The sequence below is a fragment of the Melospiza melodia genome, chromosome 4 (assembly GCF_035770615.1).
Source record: "Melospiza melodia melodia isolate bMelMel2 chromosome 4, bMelMel2.pri, whole genome shotgun sequence".
Lineage (NCBI taxonomy): Eukaryota > Metazoa > Chordata > Aves > Passeriformes > Passerellidae > Melospiza > Melospiza melodia.
Genome location: NC_086197.1, coordinates 91,605,488 through 91,627,077, shown reverse-complemented (window position 1 = coordinate 91,627,077; position 21,590 = coordinate 91,605,488). Strand labels below are relative to the sequence as shown.

The following is a 21,590-nucleotide window of genomic DNA, read 5'->3' as shown; positions in this document are numbered from 1 at the left end:
TGTGTGTCTTACCTTTTCATAGATATGCTACAAATTGATACCTTTATGCCTGTGCTTTATGCCTGTTTTAGTTTGCCAAGTCTTACCCTTGGTGGTGTTTTCCATGAGGCAATTTTTTGTCAACAAATAAAAGCATTTGCAAAACCAAGAACAGTTATAATAATTGAATGAATGGTTAAATATCTCAGTTTTCATAATGAAGTATTAATTTATTCCTTATCACATGAGGTTTATAGTGAATACAGAATACATTTCACCAGCAAAATCATGCACTTATTTCCAGGACAAACAGAATCTGTAGAGTTAAGATTTACAAGTAAGCTTGAAGAAGTAAAATAACTTCAAGCAAGACTTTACAGTTAGAGCAAATAGTGTCTTAATTTCTCTGCAGTGACACTGTTCTAATATATTGTTTTTCTTAAAAATAAGGGCACAGTTTTGGCTAGCTAGCTAGTTTCCTGGAGGAAATGGGTGATGGAGATTAGATGCCCCATGTTCTATGCTAAATTGTAAGACTATAAATATTTTTTCTGTATTTATAGGCTGTCCCTGGAGTAATATGTGCCACAGACATTATTTCTCTGCCTGTGTTAGAGGTAAGTTCTGGTATAAAACCACATTTGTATTTGCAGATTTGTAGCTGCTTTTTTTGTGGGTTGGGGGTGTGCTAAATATTAATGCAGCAGTATCCCCACAGACCTACCCAAAAATAGATGTGAACAGAAAATTGCCCTGTTGGAAATGATTTATGCATTTACTAAAATATCAGTTAATCAGACTCAAAGATGGTGGGGTTTTTTTTCCCTTTCTGAAGACACCTTTATTCAGCAGGGAGGATTATCCACAAATTAATTCTTGTTAATCAGATTGATACTGCTTCACTTTCTGACTTTGGTAGCTGAAGGCAGAAGTGGCATAACAGACCAGTAGGATTTCTACACATGCCCACTTTGAGGGCTATTTCATTGTGCTGCCATTGGTGTGGATGGCTTGTGACCCTCTTACTTTGTTTTGTCCAGAGCATCTTGTGATTGCACTGATGTCAGGCTTTGGCTACTCAATCTAGACAAATTGCTGCACAGCCTGGAAAGGGCAGTGCAGTATGGAGAGAGCAGGATAGGTTGTTTGGGTAGGAAATTGTACTTTCCATTGAAAACAGCATGAATGATTCTTCCTGTCTTCCCATTCCACTCCCTCAGCTCCAGTTTTGGAGAAATTCTTGAAATTTTCCTAAGCACTCCCCTACAAAACCTGAAACAGAATTTTTATAAGCAGTTTATTGTGGAGAACTAACTGGAAGAATGTGGAGTTTAGACACATAGGATTAGACTCTGGATACCTGACAATGTTGTTCCATGTAGCTCTTTAAAGATGTGTTTATAATTAGTCATAAAGCATCACTGTTCACAAAACCTTTTAAAAATCAGTGAAATTGCCACTGCTCTCTCACTCTGCAGCAGTCAGTGCATCACAGCTGTGCTGCACACATTCCTAGGGTTGCTGTCAGGGAATAGGGCTTTGCATGGCTTTGCTTGGAAAGGCTGCCCTGAGAACTGGGACACCTGGGAAAATCAGATCTTGAGAAAATTTGTGTGCAGATAATCCCTGTAATTCACTGAGGTCAAGTTAGCAGGACTTTAATTTGTCTGAGATTGAACCTCCAGCCCCTGGGGGCACATGCCTTTAGCAGCTATACTTCCTGATTGTGGAACTCATTTCCTATTTCTGTCTGAAACCTAAACAGATTGAAAAGGTCAGAGTTGAGCTAAAGACAAATATTTCCTGCTACTTTTGATGGCAAATTGCTGTGACTCTTGCATGAGGACAAAGATGCTAATGCACAGGGTAAGATTTAATGCTCTGGACGTTTTGTACCACACCAGTGTCACAAACTCACCACAGCTTGAGTTTAAGTGGTCACTTGGTGTTTCAGTTGGTGCATGTTGGCATCAGGAGTCAGGCCCTGGTGACAGACTGGTTCTACAAGTAGTATTTCTGTTCCAGAGATTTTATGGCATTTCAGAGGAAAAAATGGTTAATTGCTACTCTGAGAACTTTTTGGAGTTCTCAAGCCCATGACAGCTTTTGGGAGGTCTATGTCCATATTCACATTAAAAAATTGTTCTGTTTGGGTATCAGGTGTTTTTATCACTAAATTCTTGTTCATTAAGGTATACTGACAAAGGGGGAACAGTTAGTCCAATTGTCCAAAAGCTCTATATAAGGATTGCAGTTAAAAAGTCTAATTTCCCCCCCTTTTTAAGCACAAACCAAACTTATTTGCAGGGTGCAAATAAGTTCAGCTGGAAAGGGAGAAGGCAGGAGGAAGAAGGGAAATAAAGAAAATAGGAGGAGGTCCAGGGGAAGAGTGGAAATTTATAGTGTAAGAAATTGTCAGAGCAGCAGGAAAGAGTTTCTCCCCTGTGCTGTGCTGAGCCCCTGGGGCTTTACAACTCTCTGAATGCCATCACTGCTGGAGAGACACTGCACTACAGTCCAGAGAGACATGGGCCTCTTGAAGGGAACTGTCACCTCACATCTTTTCCAAGGGGTGTAGCAGAGAGCTCTCTATCTTCAGCTGGAAACCCACTGCTTATGAAAGGCTTCAAGGGAGCTTTTTGTGTATTGCAAACTGGTGAGGCCTTGCTTTGACTTCTGGTAATACAGTGTCTTTTAAGTGTCATGCTTAGGTGTTAATTCTTGACTCTCTAGAAATGTCTCCCAAATAAACACCTAAGATGAAGAAGCCTTCTCTTTTTAGTCCTTGCCCTGGTGATCCTCTAGAAATAATAGATTTAATTGAAAAAATCCTTTACTTTAAACTTTTGACTTTTTAATGAGGCTTGATACAATGAAATTTTGGGGGATTAAAAGCAGACAACACTCAAGCCTACCACTTCCTGTTTGAGATGTCTTATATGAAAGAAAATTGCTGTCTTGCCTTCCCCCTGCCACATATCCAAGTCCAGTGTGGCCTGAACAGTTCTGCAGTGGTGGTGCTGCTGTTGCATGGATTGGTCACTAGATGATACCCTTATGCTGTATTTAACATTCCTCTGATTTCATATGGGGAACATTTAGGCAACATTCTGCAGTTGTAGGTTGCAGATCTCATGAGTGAACATATGGTGCCATATGTGATCCTAGTTTGCAGCTGCTAAGTATAACTAATATGAAGCAAAACCCAAGATTTATTGTCTCTGCTGCAGCTACAATAATAAAGTGACAATAGGCACTGGCAGCAAGAGGAAAGTGGCTGGCAGGATTGAGTCTTTGAAATTTATTTTCCTTGACAAATTATAGTTTATGGTAGGAAGTCCTTTTGAGTTTCTTCCTTTTGAGGTTTTCTTTTAAGGTTATTGTTTTTGTAGGATAGTTGAGAGGAGAGAGCAAAATCCAGTGCAAGTGGAGGAATACTGTGAATTCAAAGCTCTCTTTATTCAAATATTGTTACTGTAGTGTCTGTGTTGGGAGATAATGTATGTTCAGAGGGGCAAGAACAGCTCATACCATCTCTTGTTTTTTAACTGTCAAAAAGAACTGCCTTAATCTCATCTCTTCCTCAGCAATGCCCCCCATTGCATCTTACCCCCCTTATAAACAGCAGCTTCAAATTTTTATACCCAGTCCGAGAACTAGCTCAGGAAACTGGTGTGGTTTTGTTTAGATTTTGATCCTCCTGTCTGTTCACAGCTGAGTTTAGATTAATTTTAGCATTAGAGTAAAATGCTTTAGAATTGCTATGGAAATTTTTGGATTTGTTTCTTTTCTGGGATGAAGCACTGTTACTTGGGGTTGGTAAATGGATGTTTGCAATCTAAGTCTTAATGCAGCTGTCATGGCCATGGTGGTATTCCTCTATTTGGAACTGCTAGAAACCTCAAATGGGATTTATTTGACCAAATGTAAACATTTACATCTAAGTTAGTAGCCTAAGGCCCTTTTTACAGTCAGAGGAAGTCTAGACAATATGCCCAGTGTAGTCTGTGGTGCAGTTCTTCCCATCTCAAACATGTAAATAGGTCAGATGAATTGTGACCCAGAAATAGTTGTTCCTTCCCAGGCACAAAATCTTGACCTCAAGTCAAGTAAGTGCCACTACTGCCATTCCATCAAGACAAATTAGTTTTGATGCTTTGGTTTATTTTTTTTCACTTAGATTGTTTTTACACTAATCACATCTTTGCAGTCATTTAGTGGGAGGGTGATGAGGTATTTCTTTAAGAGGACAGCCTATATTCATGCTTCCTTTGCAACACTTTGCAGTTCCAAAACTCCAAAGGCTTCTGGGAGAAACTCAACTCCAACCTGGAGAGTGTGAAGTATGCAGAGCCACACTTGCACTACCACAGTAAGGTGCTCAGGAGGGAATGGTGCAACCTTTCAGAAGAGGTGAGTGAGAGGCCCTGGAACTCCCCAGAGCTGCCTCTGAAATGGGGATTTAAAGTCAATCCTAGATGAACTGGCTTTTTTATTTTAAAGATAAATAAATGGGAATCTGATTATCAAAAGTGCTAAGACTTGCAGTCATTTCATCTAAGGTGATTGCCTCTAAGTTTTTTTCTCTTAAAATAATGCAAGAAATTAAAGAAAAGCAGAGCTTATTTTGTATTGTCGTGAAGTTTACATGTGTGTGAGTGTGTGAGAGCACAGGCACTTGGAAGATGGTGTGAGGCCCCACTGTGTTCTGTTTCCATTCCAAGAGAAAACCAAATTGATTTTTGACCTTCATTCTGTCAGGGAGTATTTTATTTGGTCTTCTGTTTTGTTCATTTTGGGAATTTTGTTTGTTTACAAACCAGAGAGAGGAGAGAAGAACCACAGCATATTTGAGGAATATTTTTGAAAATGCCAAAAAGTACGTACTGGTTTATATTATATTTACCCCTTCTTATTTTGCACAAATATGTTGGAGGAATTAATGTGCTATTTAATTAGTTGTTTAGGTATCTGATTAAAAGATACCTTTTTTATCTTTAAAGAAGATTATCCTGATGAAAATCAGTTATTGGAATCCTTGTAATCACTACAGCATGATCTGAAATACAGGTCTCTAGAGCTAGGGAATTTATGGTAGATGTGAAGTCATTCTCATACGACCTAGACAGATAGAATTTTTTAAAGCTATATAGTATTTTTACTACATTTAGTCACATGGACTGTTCTCAGATGTCTTTAGCTGTCTTTGAAAGATCAAAGGCTCATTTGAGTTTTTAGCGATGTTATGAAAGCCTTTAGAGTATTGCATATGAAACACACTGATTTTGGTTTCAAACCCCAGGGTGCTTTCTCATCTGGACACTTGGGACTCTGGTAAGTGAAACCTTTCTTGATGTAAGATTTAGGTTTATTAGAATGTTTCCATCCAGCTGTTGTTTGCTAAAAATGAGTTGCTATGTGTGTTTTCAGCTCAGAAGAGTTTGAGGTTTTAAGATGAGAAGAAAACTTTCATGTACTGACCAGGAAATGCTTGAAAATAAAGTCCTTAGTTCATATTGGATCTAACAACATAAGCAGTAAAATGTGGTCTGCTAAAGAATATCTTCAGGATTTTTCTTGTGGAGCAGAGTATCAATGACACCATGTTACTGTTGAGTTTTGTCCACCTGTAGCTGCCTTTGCAAGATCAGAACTTGTGCAGGAGATTAGGCTGGTTAAAAAACATGGTATAGAGAGAGCAGGTGTAACGAATTTCTTTAGGCCAGAAACACTTGAGATTTTTTGATGCTCAGTTCCTCTGTCACAAATAAGTAAAACTGAATTTAGTGGTGTATTATGTTCCTGCTGTTCACACATCAGTGCCTTCTACGTGCCCTGCCATGTGTGCTGTGACATGAAGCTCATGTGAGTGCTGCTTGGTCCTTTTATTACCAAGAATTCTCAGTGTACTCATTCCCAGCCCCTGACAGCAGTCATCTGTGTCACTGCTACTTACTGCAATGGGCTCTGACTTTGAGAGACTTTGTATCAACTTTGTGAACCTCAGCTTTGTGTTTTCAAAGGTGCTTATTAAGAAGTCAGATATTTAAATGTTACTAGATAATTTCTAAATAGCTTCTATCCAGTAACAAGCATCTTTGTAGTGTTTCCCTGTAGATTTGTCCCTGAGTCCTTTAAAATCAGCATCACAGGTCTTTGTGCTGCTAAGTGGTGGTGTAAATATATTTGAAGGTGGGCAAAAAAACGAAAATTTTGAAAGAGTTCAGCACTTGGTTCCATAAAATCTTGAGCTGGTTTTATCTGTATCAGGAAATAGAGGATTGGTTTTCTTCCTTTGTTTTAGTAGAAGCACTGAGTAGGAAATACAGGTTATGAATTTCAGCAGACGCTGTAATCTCCTTCCATTTAGTTAGAGAAGTTGTGTTCTTTTCATAGTGGTCTACAAATCTGAGTACCAGAAGCAGACAGAGCATGGGAGAGAATCAGTGGGAGGTGATTCCCTGAACAATTTACTTTCTGTCTGGCCATTTTCTTGGAAAACCCACACAGCTGCTGGAGTTTGTAAATGACAAGATCTAAGTAGCACATCAGCACTGGTGTTACCAGAATGGTCTCTCTGCCTTTTTGCTCACTTGAGTCACCACTCTGTGATAACTCTTACTTAAATATCAAAGAGAAGAAGTGAATGGCAGACAAAGGGTTATTTTCCATTTCTGTATCCTCCTATTCAGTCCATGGTTCTTCAGTGTCTTAGTTCTGTATCAGAGTAGGTCAAACCACAGCTTCTGTTTGCTTGTCTGCTCCTAAGTCCTTTTGAAGCTGGTGGAATGCTTGTGCTATTTCTGTAGTGCCATGTCCTTGACTGATTGCTGCTCTGTTTGTTCCAGGGGCAAGGCTGGTCCCTCTCTTTGAGGAGGAGGATTATCAGCAGCAGCTGCTCATGGGACTGGTATGTTGTGCTGCTCTCAGTGTGCACTAGGGGACGCACAGGCTCCACAGATGTGTCAGGAGGGACCTTCCAAGTCCCAGTGCTGAGTGGAAGCTCACTCAGGGTAGCTATGGGGCAAACATGGCATTTCCTAAGTTTTAGAGTTCATCTAAAATATCATGATAATATCATCATAATTATATTATCTTATCAGGTCATTGTAAGGCATAGGGGAAAAACAGGAATAGAAAGCTGATTTGTCAAAGTGCTTTTTCCCAATATAACTTTGTCTGGAAACTGGGAGGTCATTTAATCTGTCAGCTATTTTTGGACTGCTTTATGCCTTTAAAACATATATAAGTGAATTCCTCCCCCTCCATTCTCTCAATTTGATGAGCAGAGATCTTCTTGCTCCTCAATTTAACAGCTCTTTTACTGTTTCTTTTTCCTTCTACCTCACTTCTGAGACTGCTATGTCCATTCTGAGGTCCCTTCCTTTCCACTGTTTTTACCAGTGATCTCCCTAAAGGATCTACCATCTATATGCTTCTGGGAAATAAATTCTGTCTCAAATCCCTAGCTGACCTCTGTCTAAATACATGTCTTGGCTTATCCCTTGTTCTCTTACTTTTAAAATCAACCAACTCTTCAGTATGCACTGGAAGATCACAGCAGTGAAGAGCAGATCAACCCTGTCCTGTCCACATCTGAGGCAAATTTCCTTCTTTGCAGTGGTCTCCCTGTTTCCAAGTTTTGCCTCTCATTCTCTGCACCTTCTCTACATTCCTTCCTCTCTGTTTATTCAGACAGATCCAAAAAACAGGTCAGTTTGTCTATGCCTCCCTCATACCTGTATTGCTGTATTGACACAGTGAGATTAGTCTGTATACAAGTTCCTTGAGACAGGGATTTTTATTTGCTCCAGTTTCACTCAGCTTCTTAGTAACTCTCAGAAAAGAGCCAGCATGGACTTGAGTTGCAATCTGAAGCTACATGAGGTCAGCAAATGTTTCAGAAAGGAGAGACTAGGGAGTGGCATGGACTGTATGTTAACAAACACTCAACTCTAATGACTTCACAATTAATGTTTAACCTGATATTGCTATCAATCACCCTGATTCTCAGTTCTTCGCAACTACCACAAATTGTACTTGTGCTAGTTCTCTCTTTCATAAAATGTCTCAGGTTTATTTGTTTGTAATAAGTACTTATATTCTTAGAATCCAGTGTTATTTAAATCCTTTCATCCAGTTCCCTTGGCTTTGCACAGAGAGGTGTGAGAACTGTAAGTTTTTTCTTTTCAGTATCATGGAAAGTTCAGCTTAGTATTCATTTTGCTGAATTTGCACCAAATAACCATTTTGAATATTCACATCTGCTGATGAGTTTGGCAAGACTGCACAGCAGCTTGGGGTTTCACTCTGAAGTGGAGTTTTGTAATGGGGAAATGTTTTGTTGCACCAGTGCCTATTGATCAGGCCCTGCACCTGCTGCAGTTTTTGTGTTTCTTTGAAGATGCCCAACAACAAAAAAATTTTTGCTTTTTTCCTAGATGGTTGCTCAGCTGAAGGATCACCTTATGAGACATCTACAATATGTTGGAAAAAAGAAGATTGACCAAATAGTTTTGGATTATGTTGCAAACCTGGTTAGTTTGGTTTCATAGTCACTATTGTGAGCAGTGTGTATTTGCTGGATTGTAGGTTCTTGGGTGTGTACCAGTTGTATATAGCATATATTTGGTGGGAAGATTTTTTTAAAAGATATTTAAATATATTTTTTCAGCCTAATATTGTATAAATGCATAAAGAAAATTAATATTATTTAAATATTATTTAAAAAGTATTACCAGTCACTCAGAATACAGAAGAAATGGTTCCATTTACAGCTTGTCTACTCCCAGAAATAAAATGATAACTCATCCTGAAAGTTTAAAGCTGTTAGATCCATTTGGTTTCCTGTAGAACACATTGCTGCAAGTCTTGAATAATGAAAGTGCCACCAGGGGAAATAAAAAACGAACAAAAAAAGATGTCACTACAATGTGACATGTGGGTAAATCACCACCACTCCTACACAGTGCCTTTGGTGGGCTGTGTGTGTGACAGGAGAGTTTTGCATGAAGAAATCTTTGTAAACTACTGTGAAAATTTGCCTTCTAAATTCTTATTTTTCTGTCTTTCATCCTCTTAAGAGACCTTTAAAAAAAAAGCCACAAAAACCATACCTTGTGCACAGAAGTTATCTACTTGGTTTTGTCTGCCTCAAGATCACATCCTTTAAGTGCAGAACGCAGAGTTCTCAAAAGCTTGCATGGCAACTGTAAATCCTGTTCTTTGTGCCAGTGTTCAGTGAAAACTCCCCACAGTGCTGTGTTCTAGGGATGAAAACCTTGGGAAACTTCCTTGGGGCATCTGCCCCAAAGTGTGTGTGAGTCACTTACTCTGTCAGTGTCACAGCGTTCTGTGAACCCCTGCAGCCCCACTGCCCCTCCTCACTTTTCAGGCCTCACTTTGACAACTTCACAAGTTGTTTCACTGGTAATTGGCAGACTTTTATGTGTCTGTGTAGGAAAGAAACTGAAACTAGTGGTTGATTAAAACAGGAACAGTACAACATGAACCAAAGGTCTGTACCTAAAAATGGTGCTGAAAAAAGCCCAAGTGGAACATTTCTTCTCCTTTTATTCAATTTCTAATAACTATTTTTTCACTTTTAGTAAAAACTAAGATAAAAAAAAGTGAAAACATCTATTCAACCTTGATCTGCAAGGCTAAATTATTATAGACAAAATCTTGCAAAACAAATCTCAGCCCTCCCCACAAGCAAACTCTCAGGACTAATTCTCTCAACTCAGTTGACAGGCTTATTCTTAGAAAAGCTACTATAAATGAAGATAAAGTGCCTCTAAAAGTTGCTTCTGCTTTCTGCTGGTGCATCTTAGGCACTGTTTGAAAATCTTTAGAAATTATTTCCTTTTTAACCTTAGGTTTCCCCTCATCCTAATTAGAAATTCATACATCTCAAACCTTTCCATATCCTAAATGTTTTAGAGTTCTTCAGGGGAATGAACTGGTTTGAGTCTTCCAGCAGTTCTTCTGTAGCATCAGCAGTGAGTAACAGAGCTATTGAAACTAATGAAACAGGAAGAGACTTGAAGTTTGTCTGTTTACTTTCCTAAGATATTTTGCATTACATTCAGGAGTGGCTGAGATGAGGCTCCATGTTGTGTAGTCACTGTGTAAATCAATTTCAGAAGAAGTCAGAGAAGCCAAAACTTGGGAGCACTGAGAGTTTCTTATAAAACAAGCAAAGGCTGGCTGCTGTCAGAGAACTGTGTGTTCTTGTCTACAGAGAAGTGAAGTGGGGAAGTGTGAGTGACACACCTCAGTGGGAATTCCTTGTTTGCTGAGCAGCTCTGCAGAGCTGGGTTGTGCCTGGTCCCAGTCCATGTGCCACCTTTCCTGCAGTGGTTGTTGTGTGTCCATAAGCTCTCTCTCCTCTGCAATCACTTTACCTTAGCTTTGCTCCATAGCTGTTTCTCTCATCTTTTTATTTCAGTGAAGCAGGAAAGAGGAGCAATAACTTACAGAAGCAGTGTGACATTTTCTGCCCTGACAGCAAGTGGAAGGGGAGGCAGGGTGAGCAGGCAGCCTGTGGCACAGGAAACAGGCAGACCTGAGTATACTGCTGAAATTTCTCTGCATGTCCCTGCAGTAGCTGCACATTTCCCCTGATGTCTGTAGGCTCAGCTGCAGAGGAACAGAAGACAGACACCATTTGGATTTGAGTTTCCTTGGGAGGAGGACGACTGTGTCATACTACTGCACAGGAGGGGATCTGAAAGACAGCAAGACCTTGTCTCACTTCCTTTTCTCCTTTGCTCCTGGTTCTTTTCTTTGACTTTCTTTGGCTTTAAAGTCTTTCCTGTAGAAACAGCCAGGGGAGCTGAGCACTTGTAGTTCCCAATTACAGGGGAACTTCAGTTTCCTTGGCACCGTTGCCTGGAACTGTGGATGTTTCAAGACAAGGTGACAGCACTGTCAGCCAAGGCCCTCCTGCACGTGCTGTCTTGCTGATGGTCATGTGCTCTCTTGCTAGTTTAGAGCACTCCAAGGGAAATGCCTTCATGTATGTGCCCCAAAAAACTTCTCACTGTGTGTCTGTTATTCAGGGGAAAATGGCCTCCCCTGCTGTGAGTGCAGCTCTTAACTTGGCTGCCCCAGCCACCCACTGCTAACCTTGGACAGGAAGCTGCCTGTGCTCCTTCCATCAGACAGATAATGCTGCCTTTCTCTCATGCACATTATCTTGTGTGTTATGCTCTGAAAAAAAAGATTGAGACGTGGATTATCTTTCTGTATGTATTTCCTACAATGCCAAGGGTAGATGTTGATCTCCAAAGAGAGTTGTGCTGTTAGTGTGGGTGTCACACACAAACATTCATGTGTTTAAGATGCAAGTATGTTGTGAGAGCTTGGATGATTGTAACTTAAGAAGTTGTTAAGCTTTCTGTGCCCTGTGAAAGCTGTACAGTTTGCTGTGTTGTTAACCAAAAAATGCTTATTCTGGAGTAGCATACTCTTGAAAATCATTTGTGTTGCACAGATAATTATTGGTGATTTTGGAGCTTGTAAGAGCCTTCACTTCAACACTGATCCTTCAGATCCAGCTGCAGTTCCTGATGCAGAGGCCTTAGCTGCACTCTCTATGCTGGCCAGAAATGAAATTCATTCCAGCAGCAGGTGTGGTTCTTGTGACCCTTCTGTGGAAACTGGAAATCACTTATTTCCTAGAAAACTTGCTATACTTCAGAAAGATCAAATTGGATCTTTCCATTGCATTTAGAAAGTGTGGAGATGGCAAGGATTGGGCAGTTATTTTGCATCAGGCAGCTGTGCAAGCCTGGCTCAAGTCAGGGTGGATGGGAAAGGTGCTGCCTTGTACAGTTTTCTGGCCAAGGCACACAGGAACACTCAGGAACATTATTGAAGATCAATATTCCAGTTCTGGCCTTTGCACGCAGATCTCTCCTGTGTGTCCTGTTTCTCTCTTGCTCAGAGCCTGTGATGAGTCAGACAATGGAGAGGGCAAGGCCTATGAGGAGAAAAGAGAGTAGGGAAAAAGCATTCCTGGATTCTGACCATCTGGAGGGAGGAAAATTGTTCCTAACTTCTTGTGACACCTCTTTGCAGAGCAGGGCTCAGACCAGTTTCCTGAGTTTCCTGGGATTGATTGATTGCTGTGCTTTGAGGCCCAGAGATAAAAGGCCAGAGGAAGTGTCTCAGTTGTGTTACTGAGATGTGGAACTGGGTGCACATGACAACCATGAGGAAGTTGTTTCAGCTCTTCCGTGTGTGGTTTCTCTTTGAGCTGCAGGAGCTGAGAAGGCCCAAGTGAGAACAGGGCTTGTGGCTTTGGTATGTGCTGACTCTGTGTGGTGGATGTCAGTGTGGGAGCACAAAGAACAACAACATGGGCCAAGGGATTGTTTCACTTCACTGGGGACAAAAAGGAAACTCCATAGATGAGGAGAGGCATTTGTTTGTCTCATTTTTCCTCCTTTCCAGGACTAGATCTGTCATTGCTCCTGCACACTTTTCTTGGCAAACTGAACATTCCACTGTCTTTAACATTATCTGCTTTTGCTGAGCCCTTGGGACTGTTCCTTGCCAAGTGCTCAGCCACTTGGACATGCTGTTTTTGCTTTCATGGCAAACAGATCTTTGAGAATTTGCTGCAAGAGCCTGAGATCAGTTATCTCCAAGAAGCACAGTGTGTTAAGTTGCTGTATGTCTTGCATGATGCTTTGATAAGCTGGAAGCACTTTAATCAGCTGGAATAGGGCAATTCTGTTACAATTCAAAGTTTAATAACTTTACATTTTTAAGGCCCTAGAGAAAAAACCGAAGACTTAGTAGGAGTCCCATGAGAAGATTTTAACATAAACTGGTGTGTGGAATGAATGAAGGCCAAAAGGCTGCTGTATACAGGCTCCTGGGAACACCCACTCTTCTCTTTTTTGTTTTAGCTGAATCTGGTGCATCGAATAATGAAAGAAGTTTGGAGGAGATACCAGCTTCATTCCTGTATCTTCTGCTTGTAAGCAATTGATTCGTTAAAGTTTTCAGCCTGCCTTTTCAAATATGGGCATAATGATTTTGGTCTTCATCAGCAGTACTGCTCTGAACAGTCAGTGCTTGTGCTGCTGTCAGTGTCAATGTTACTGTCACTAACTCTTCAGTGCTTGTGCTGCAGTCAGTGTCATGTTACTGTCACTAACTCCTCAGTGCTTGTGCTGCTGTCAGTGTCATGTTACTGTCACTAACTCTTCCTAAGGCTCCTGCTGGCCTCTCTAGGCCAGTGTGAATATTAACCACACAGGCAATGTTATGGCTGGAGCTCAAATTTGCTGAATTTGGAGTGGTCCTAAGCTGGTGGTGGGTGTTAAACACCTGTAAAAGCCAGGTCAGTCACACCAGCACCATTTTACCTGTTGCTGCTGATTCCAGGTACTGCTGAGAGCTTTGTAAATGTGCATCAGTGGGGGAGGACATGGGGACACCACAGAGACTTTGTGTGTCTGCAACACTGGGCAGCTGGTGCTGGCTGAGACACCTCAGTACACAAGGCAGCATCCCATGGCCCTGCATCCCAAAGGCAGGCATGCAGTGCACTCCCAGCATGGCAATTAATGTGTTGCTACTTTGTCATCTCAGTGATGAGAGAGGAAGTGCAGCAGAGTTTGCGGTGTTCCACATCATGAGTCGGATTCTGGAAGCAGCAAATGGCATGTGCATGCCTTTACCTCCTGGTAAGTTCTGAGTTTTGCTGTTTTTATCATGGGTGAGGAGAGCAGTGCTGTAAATTCCTCACAGCACAGCACAGGTTGCAGCTCATGTGTCAAGTTAGCTTTGGCAGTACTGACAGCTATTCAAGTCACTTAGAGAGGGGAAGGCTCTTGATAAACCTGTACAAGTGAAATGAAACAAAACTAAATAGTTACCAGAAGCAGAGAAAACTAAACAGATGTTTCCAATGGAATGTGTGGGTGCAGTCTTATCTTAGAACTAAGATTTAGACTCCATTCACATATATATATATATATATATATATTTAGTCAACTGGACTTCAGTTTCAAGAGGCACCAGGGAAAATCCTATCCTGTAGCAGATAGAGTGTTTTTTCTCATGGTCTTGCCCTGCTAATAATTTTCAGTTTTTTCCTGAAGGGATTATTTCCAGCCTTGATGGAAAAGCTGGTCTTGATAGTAGATTTTCATTTCCTAGAGCTCCTCGTAATTCTTTACAGCATTTTCAAAGCACTTTTTTATTTTCATTAGGGAGAGACGTCTTGACATCTTAATATCTTAATGCTTTCCAATTCTGTTTGAATCTTCCTGGGGTTTATTTCCTGATCTGTCTTTGGTCATTGCAACTGCTTTTGGTATGAGTTTGTCCCTCAGTCTGTGTGGGCACAAATGCTGCCACATATTAGTGTTACATGATAAGACCATCGTCAGTCAAAGGAAAGCTGAAGTTTTAATGCTGCCCGTGGGAGTGTCTTCATGGCACCAACATCCTGATGGTGGTGAAACCTCAAATTTTGATTAATTAGGAGGAGAGAGGGAGATAAAAGACAAATGAATAGAGCAATTCAGATATAAGGCAACAGCTTGGAGACATTTAGGGACAGTGTATGACTTTAATGACTGTTTTCAATTCCCTTAGCTTTCTTCTTTCTGACAAGATTGTACTTGAGAGGACTTGAAGGATGTCTAGATAAGATGACCTGACTTGATAAATTGATTTCCCCACCAACTATAAAGAATCAGAAGTCAAGAGAAGTGATGGTTTTAGCTAGAGTAATTTCAGTCTTAAATAATTAGGAAAAACTACATATTGTACCAAACAAGTTTGTCTCTTTCATAGGTTTTCACACTCTGCACCTGGGACTTGGTGTTCGATGTCTGCCTCTGCACACCCTCCTGCACTACATTGACAATGGCATCTTGCAATTGACAGAAACGTGTGTCAGGAAATTGCTGAGAGGTACAGTGAGCATGGTGCTTCATTTGTTACAGCCAGCTAACTGGCAGTGTTGTCCTTTGAGCCCCTCCCCTTGGGCACAGGTTTTATTGCCCAGGACTCTCAGCTCTCCTTAGAGTGTTGTTTCAGTGAGGGCTGTAGCTGAGGGTGTTGCCTGTCTGAAAGGAGAAAGCTGGGGCTCAGTCTGTGTGATTGGCCTTACCCACAGCACACAAAGAAATATCTGTGTGGAGAGAATTTAAGTTTGCTGTTTTTACACTTCAGACTTCTTAGAAAAACAAATACTAAAGATCATCATAGGATTTGTTGGGGAATTTCTGTGACTCTGTGACAAAGTGCACACCTGTGTGTGAGGAAGTTGGTCTGCTACCCAGCCCTCAGCTCTTGCTTTATGTTTGGAAAGAGAAGAACAGGCCTGCCAAGCTGACCTCCTGGCTGGGGAAGCTTGTGGAGCAGATCATCCTGAGTGCCATCACATGGTGTGTGCAGGACTACCAGGGGTCAGACCCAGCCAGCAGGGGTTTGTGAAAGGCAGGTCCTGCCTGAGCAGCCTGAGCTCCTTCTGTCACTGGGTGACCCTGCAGGGGGTGAGGGAAAGGCTCTGGGTGTTGTGTGCCTGGACTTCAGCAAAGCCTTTGACAGCATTTCCCACAGCATTCTCCTGGAGAAACCAGCTGGTCATGGCCTGGATGGGAGCACTGTTCACTGGGATAAAGCTGGCTGGACAGCTGGGCCCAGAGAGTGGAGGGGCATGGAGCTACGTCCAGCTGGTGGCTGGTCCCCAGTGGGGTTCCAGAACTCAGTATTGGGCCCAGTGCTGTTTAATGTCTTTATCAATGATCTGGACAAGGGGATCAAGTGCTTTCTCAGCCACAAGACCAAGTGCTGGGTCCTGCCCTTTGGTCACAACAACCCCAGACAGTGTCACAGGCTGGGCAGAGTGGCTGCAAAGCTGCCCAGGAGGTGCTGGTCAGTGGTGGCTGAACATGAGCCAGCTGTGCCCAGTGGTCCAAAAAAAGGGGCAACAAAATATGTTGTATCTGTATCAATCTGTGCTTGATCTTGATAAATTATTATAAACTTGAAGAGTTGCGCTTAATCAAAGTGCATTTGAATTACAGTATAAATTGTTACATCAAATGGTGAAGTTATGGACAAATATGCAGAAATATATTTGTACACATGATAAACATGTAAATAATAGTCTTTAAACTGAAATTTTCATTTCACTAAGGAGGAGATGTTTATTCAGAATGTCTTCAGTGAAAGCTGAAAGTTTGTTATGTGATGTTTGTTTGATTTGCTTTTTTCCCTGCTGCTTATAGATCTGGATGACACTGAACAGAATGAAAAGCTGAAGTTTAGTATTGTCATGAGGCTTCCAGAGGTAACTAATGGCTTTAGATGTAATTTCTTGGATTCTGGAATTGATAGGAAATTCCTGCTTGTGCATTGGGTAAAACCAATGAAAGACTTGGCTGTGATTCAATTAGAGCCTGATTCAAATATAACCAGAACAGCCACAGTTTCCCCATCTGCTGCTCCTGGACTGTCGGTTACCCTGATAACTTAAATTACAGATTTGTCCATAGTGTTTTACAGAGTCTCCAGTATCCTACAGAATTTAACAAGACTGACACTGTTCTGCTGAGTACTCATTTGCATAAGGCAATGAGGGTTATTTAAAGGGGGTTTATGGGGGTTTTGTGTGTGCTTTTCAGCATCCATGGAGTCTTTCTCACTTGTGACCTCTGTCTGGTTCTATACACTTCAAAAAATATGTTCAAAAGCTGGTACAATAAAAGCTGTGAAGCTGTGTTGTACCACAGCTTTGTGGCAGGGATGGATTACAAGATCTCCCCTCAGTTAAACCTCACAGTCTCACCCACTGACCAAGCTGACTTGTGTAGCCACAAGAGTTGGTTACTGCTCCTCCATAAATCGTTCCAGCAGGATGGGACATGTATTTCTTCTTCTCCCGTTTTGCTGTTAGTGCACAGCACAGGGCTGCAGGGGAAGCACAAGATGTCAAGAGGCAGAGGAGCACCAGGGATCCCCCTTGGGGAATGCCTCACTGCAGAACAGGCTTTTTTCCACATGAGTTGCCCATTGTTTGCTCATTATGTGCTGTCACTTGTAGTTCAAATGGCCAGAAGTGCTGCTTGGATTTTCCTCCAACAAAGGCTTCTTTATTTGGCAGCAGTTTTGAGAAGGGGTAGAGGAGGAGAACTCAAAGGATGTTCTTTGTCCTCTGTGCCTTGTTTTGGGCCAGGGCTGGTGAGCTGGGGTCAGCACAGGGCCCCTGAGTTGCCAGCCCTGGGCCTGGTGCGTGGGGAACTCCATTGCAAGCACGCTCTGACGTGAAGGGCTGAGCTGGGAGAGTGAGGGAACAACCACTGCTGGCTATGCACAGTAGAGTCAGTGCTTTATTGTATCTATTTACAGCTTTGGGAAAAAATGCTGGGAATAGCCTGTTTGACAGAAAGGTCACTTTGGGGTGACTCGGACTATTTTGAGCAGGTTGCATGTACTGGATGACTTCAGTTTAATCAGAAGCAAGGATTTAAGCACCATGAAACTGTACAGCATTTACTAAAATGAACAGCTGTCTGCATTGCAGCACAGCTAAAGGGGAGGGGCAAGGGAAGATCTGCACAGGGAAAACAGCAGAAGGTGGAGTTAATTTCACAGTGTGTTCCTATTCTTTTGCTTATTGGTTGGGATTGGAAGCTTTGGGAAACCTGGTTTTGAATCTCTGGGCTCTGGAAATGTGAGACAATGTTATCAGTTTCCAGGATGATGACCTGAATAATGGGATCCAAAATTACATTCCCAGTATCTTTCCTTGCCTGTTCTGCTTGTCTAAGGTTCCTTAAGACTGAGCCTGAGAAGCCCTGTCCCGAAGGAGCTTTGAGGAATGGGGCATCTACTTTATCCTATTGAAATCAATCACAGTAAAGGATAAAAGTTCAATTAATACTTAAGTACACATGTCAGGTGTGGCAGTGGCACTGGGACAGACCAGATGAGGTGAGGACTGAGTTGAGGAGGTTTTGATTTCCCACATTTTGAGAGCACATTGTGATCTCTGAGTTACTGACTATGAAAGGAAGGCTACATGGCTAAACATGATGACCTCTTAGCCTTGTCATTGGGGTCTGAAAGCAAAGCACATCTGCATTGCAGCCTGGATTTTGTGTCAGCTTTTCCTGCCTTTTTCTCTAAGTTTCCACTGTCCCATGCTATGTTCTCAGGTTTTGGGGTTTGTTTTTTGCTTACTAGGCTCTTGGTCAAAAGGTCCGCCAGTACTGGAATCATCCGATAAATGCCAATTTCATAGCACGGAAATATGTGAAACTCTTGCTTGAGAAGCTGGGAAACAGGCAGGTAAGGGCACAGAGCCTGTTTTAAAATCTTGTGCTTAGACAGTATTGAGATTCCTGAGCTTTCTGTGGACTGTAACCCACTAAAGAAACATTGAAACCTTGGTGCATCTGTGCAGCTTTGTGAAGTAACTCGGAATGTTCTCCCTTACAGTGCAGCAGGCCTGTCCCTGAGAGACTCTCCTTCCCTGTGGAGTTTCTGCCACTGAACTACCTGACTAACATGCTGGCAGAGATAGAGAATCAAGGTAGTGTTAATTCTGTACCTTGGAAGACCAGTGATTGTTACCCTTTGATGCTCACTCAAATGTATCCTGCCTATACTCACATTACCGAGTTATTAAAACTCCAGTGATGTCTGAACACATAGGTTTGGTCATATTTCTGCTGAAGGGAAGTGTCAGGGGCCAAGAGCCTCCATGTATGGGTATCATCCTGTTTGGGGAGGAAACAGAGTTAAACCATGCAGCAGATTGTGAGCAAGTGCCCTGGGCCAGTTCATGGACTAGCACCAACACAGCCCCTCTGCTTCAAGCTGGGTTTGGATCTCCAGTTTGGAAGTCCAGCCTCCAGAGAGGATTCCCTCTGTGTGGGTTATAATTTACTTACATCCCACTAATAGGATAGTTTTTGCCATGAATGAGCATCCAAAGGGCACCAGTGAAATCTGTAGGTATTTTGGGTGCATGAAAACACATCCCTTATCTTTTGGTATTGGAGATGAAGATGTTTAATAGACAGCAGGACTAGAAGTATGCAGGAACATGTACAATTTTGTAAATACTTCCTAACCATGTTTTTCTAGGTGTGCATCCATATGAAAACCAAGACCATGTAAATGCAAGATTTGTAGAGGAAACAGCACTCAAGCACACTATGACACTTCTGGGCCTCAAATACTCCTGAAATAGCATGCTGTTGAAGAAGGCTGTCAAATGTGGTGCCTCTGTAAAAGTATTTATTTAAATGAAATGTTGTTTCCAAAATAACCTGCAGTTTTGGGCAGTCACCAGTACTGACATGAGCTACTAAAAGAGTGTTTGGTCCAACAAACTGAGGTTGAAATTACTGACTTCTAGATAAGTCCTAGAGAAATGCATTTGACATAACCCTAGGTTTGAAATATATCTCTGGGTTCATTTTGAAGTAGAACAACAGTGTCAAAACATGCTGTGAAAATTGGTATAAATGTCACTTCTTTTAACAAGACAATGCTGGAAAAGGCAGTCCAGTTGCAGGGTTACGAGAACTAGTAACTGTTTACTTGGATTAATAAAAGGATTTCTTGGTGTGATTGTGTAAAGCAGGTAAGAATAACAGATGACCTTTTATGTCAGGCCTGAGTGAAGAGATAGTCATTCCTTGTTGGTGGTATCAATTATCTTATGGTACTTCTGCTTCTGAAGCTGCATTCTAATATTTTCAGTTTTGTAATTAGCACAAAATGTAATCTCTTTAAAGTGCACGTGACTTTGTGCACAGATTTTGTTGAGGGTTTGTTTGTTTATTTGAGGTTTTTTCCTTGTTTTTTAAAGATATGTATAATATATTGTAAGTAAACAGTATAAGAAAAAAGCTTTAGAAATTGATCTTAACATTGGCTTGCAGAGAGTTTTACATAAACTTTTAGTGTTACAGTTCAAACTTCAGCTTCAGAAAGAAATTAGGCAGGCTGTTTTTCCTTTGTTTTCAACTTCTGCTTGTATGTAACTGAGCCAATGTTGTTTACTCTTTTGTTTTAAGTTCTGAACTGTGACATTAATTTCAAATAGGAATAGCAATGTGCTACACAGAGAAAATTGCCAAGTTGTGCCATGCAGGATTTCTGCAGCCTTTTTTGGCTTTAAAAAAAACCTTTACAAAATTCCAGACTATTAAACTAGACAAACTCATTAATATTTTATACATTTGGGAGGTTTTCAAAACAACCTCTGACCTCTCTCTGAGTGGTTTCCATTGATGCTCCCTGTTCCTGAGCAGTGAAATAAAAAGATCCAGTTCCTTGTCATTGCCACCAGTGAAGCTTTAGCTTTCTTAGTGACTGCATAGTGAGAAGAAAAACATTTCTCTTAACATAACTAGAATTTCTCTGGCAAGTGTAAACTCCAGTCCCAGACTGCAGAAAGCCATGTTGTGTGTGGCTATAAGTGATGGACACTTTGTACTATATTAATAACAGGAGAAGTTTTCCTAGCCTTTTCTTTTTAACGAATGTATTTTAACATACCTTCAGATGCAATAAAACTTTACCTGGAAAAAATTTAAGTATAGCATGAGGATCACTCACTTTTCTTGAAACTTGGAAATACTGGATTGCATTTGGGATACCATGAGAAAGGATTCTGGATCACTGACCAGTGAGCTGTGCTTTTGGCATGAACAAATACTTCATTTTCAGCATGGAATTTGGCTGAACACCAACAGATCTTTGTTCAGTGCAGTGTAAATGCTGCTGACTCTTGTGATCCAGCAGCTGGTAATGGTCTCTCCTACTTCAGGTGTTGTCTGTTCAGATTTCAGATGGCTCAGCAGGAGGCTTTTTCAGATGTCTTGGCCGGGGCTCACTTGATCTGATGAGTGTCCCTCCTCCTCCTCCTGCTGCTCCTCCTGCTCCAGCTCCTGCTCCTCCTCCTCCACCTCCTGCTGCTCCTCCTGCTCCTCCTCCTCGAGGGCAGTGGAGTAGTAGCTGGGCAGTGCAACTTCTTCCTCCTCTGGAGGCTCCTGTCAGAGAAACACAGCTTGGTCACACAGGGCTTGTGTGCTTTAAAATTCCAGTGCTGCCCCAAGCCAGTGCACAGAATCCGTGACAGAGGTAACACCCTTAGTCTAATCCCTGGCAAACCAGGAAAGCTGAAGGGCTATTAAAAGGAAAGCATGAGGCTTGACCATGTAGATATGAGTTTGTCATTTCAAATAGACAGTTTGATCCTGCCATGCTTTTGTTGTTTGTCAAGAAAACAGATTAGATAAACCTGTAAAAGATGTAGTAATTATGCACCAAACATCAGTGGAATAATTCTGTTCCTGAGTACAGTTACTAGAGTGGGCCTTTATCCACAGCACTGAAAGGAAACTTGAGTCACAGCATGAGGAGAAGTTTTATGACAGAAGTTTCTTATTCTAAAATATTATTATGTAGGAGCTCTCTGCTCTGGGATCACTGATCATCTCTAGGACAGAGGCAGTGTAAGATTTAAGTGCTTCAAGTGTTTCAAGTGTAGGGTAAGGTTTTAAGTGCTGTCTGCCATGCTGCTCTGCCTACCCTCAGTATCTTGCTCAGCAATCTGATTT

The 21,590-nt window shown here is 41.5% G+C and overlaps 2 protein-coding genes across 5 annotated transcripts in view; one reads left to right on the top strand and one right to left on the bottom strand.

Moving 5' to 3' along the window:
• The window catches only part of GSAP (gamma-secretase activating protein), a 45,436-nt gene extending 24,872 nt beyond the window's left edge, over positions 1–20,564 (top strand). For 3 of the 4 annotated variants that reach the window (XM_063155573.1, XM_063155575.1, XM_063155572.1), the window contains 14 exons: positions 543–596; positions 4,267–4,392; positions 4,803–4,858; positions 5,282–5,313; positions 6,828–6,889; positions 7,521–7,691; positions 8,421–8,516; positions 12,900–12,970; positions 13,588–13,682; positions 14,800–14,919; positions 16,242–16,303; positions 18,199–18,303; positions 18,454–18,547; positions 19,105–20,564. In XM_063155573.1, coding sequence (XP_063011643.1) covers positions 543–596; positions 4,267–4,392; positions 4,803–4,858; positions 5,282–5,313; positions 6,828–6,889; positions 7,521–7,691; positions 8,421–8,516; positions 12,900–12,970; positions 13,588–13,682; positions 14,800–14,919; positions 16,242–16,303; positions 18,199–18,303; positions 18,454–18,547; positions 19,105–19,205 — 1,245 coding nt within the window. In that variant the 3' untranslated portion in view covers positions 19,206–20,564. The remainder of the gene's footprint in view (positions 1–542; positions 597–4,266; positions 4,393–4,802; positions 4,859–5,281; positions 5,314–6,827; positions 6,890–7,520; positions 7,692–8,420; positions 8,517–12,899; positions 12,971–13,587; positions 13,683–14,799; positions 14,920–16,241; positions 16,304–18,198; positions 18,304–18,453; positions 18,548–19,104) is intronic. The other variant, XM_063155574.1, reaches the window with a different exon arrangement.
• An 82-nt stretch (positions 20,565–20,646) lies between these two features.
• CCDC146 (coiled-coil domain containing 146) overlaps positions 20,647–21,590 on the bottom strand; it is a 57,911-nt gene continuing 56,967 nt past the window's right edge. Inside the window, exon 17 of the mRNA XM_063155570.1 lies at positions 20,647–21,020. Within this exon, the coding sequence (XP_063011640.1) occupies positions 20,841–21,020 (180 nt within the window). The 3' untranslated portion in view covers positions 20,647–20,840. The remainder of the gene's footprint in view (positions 21,021–21,590) is intronic.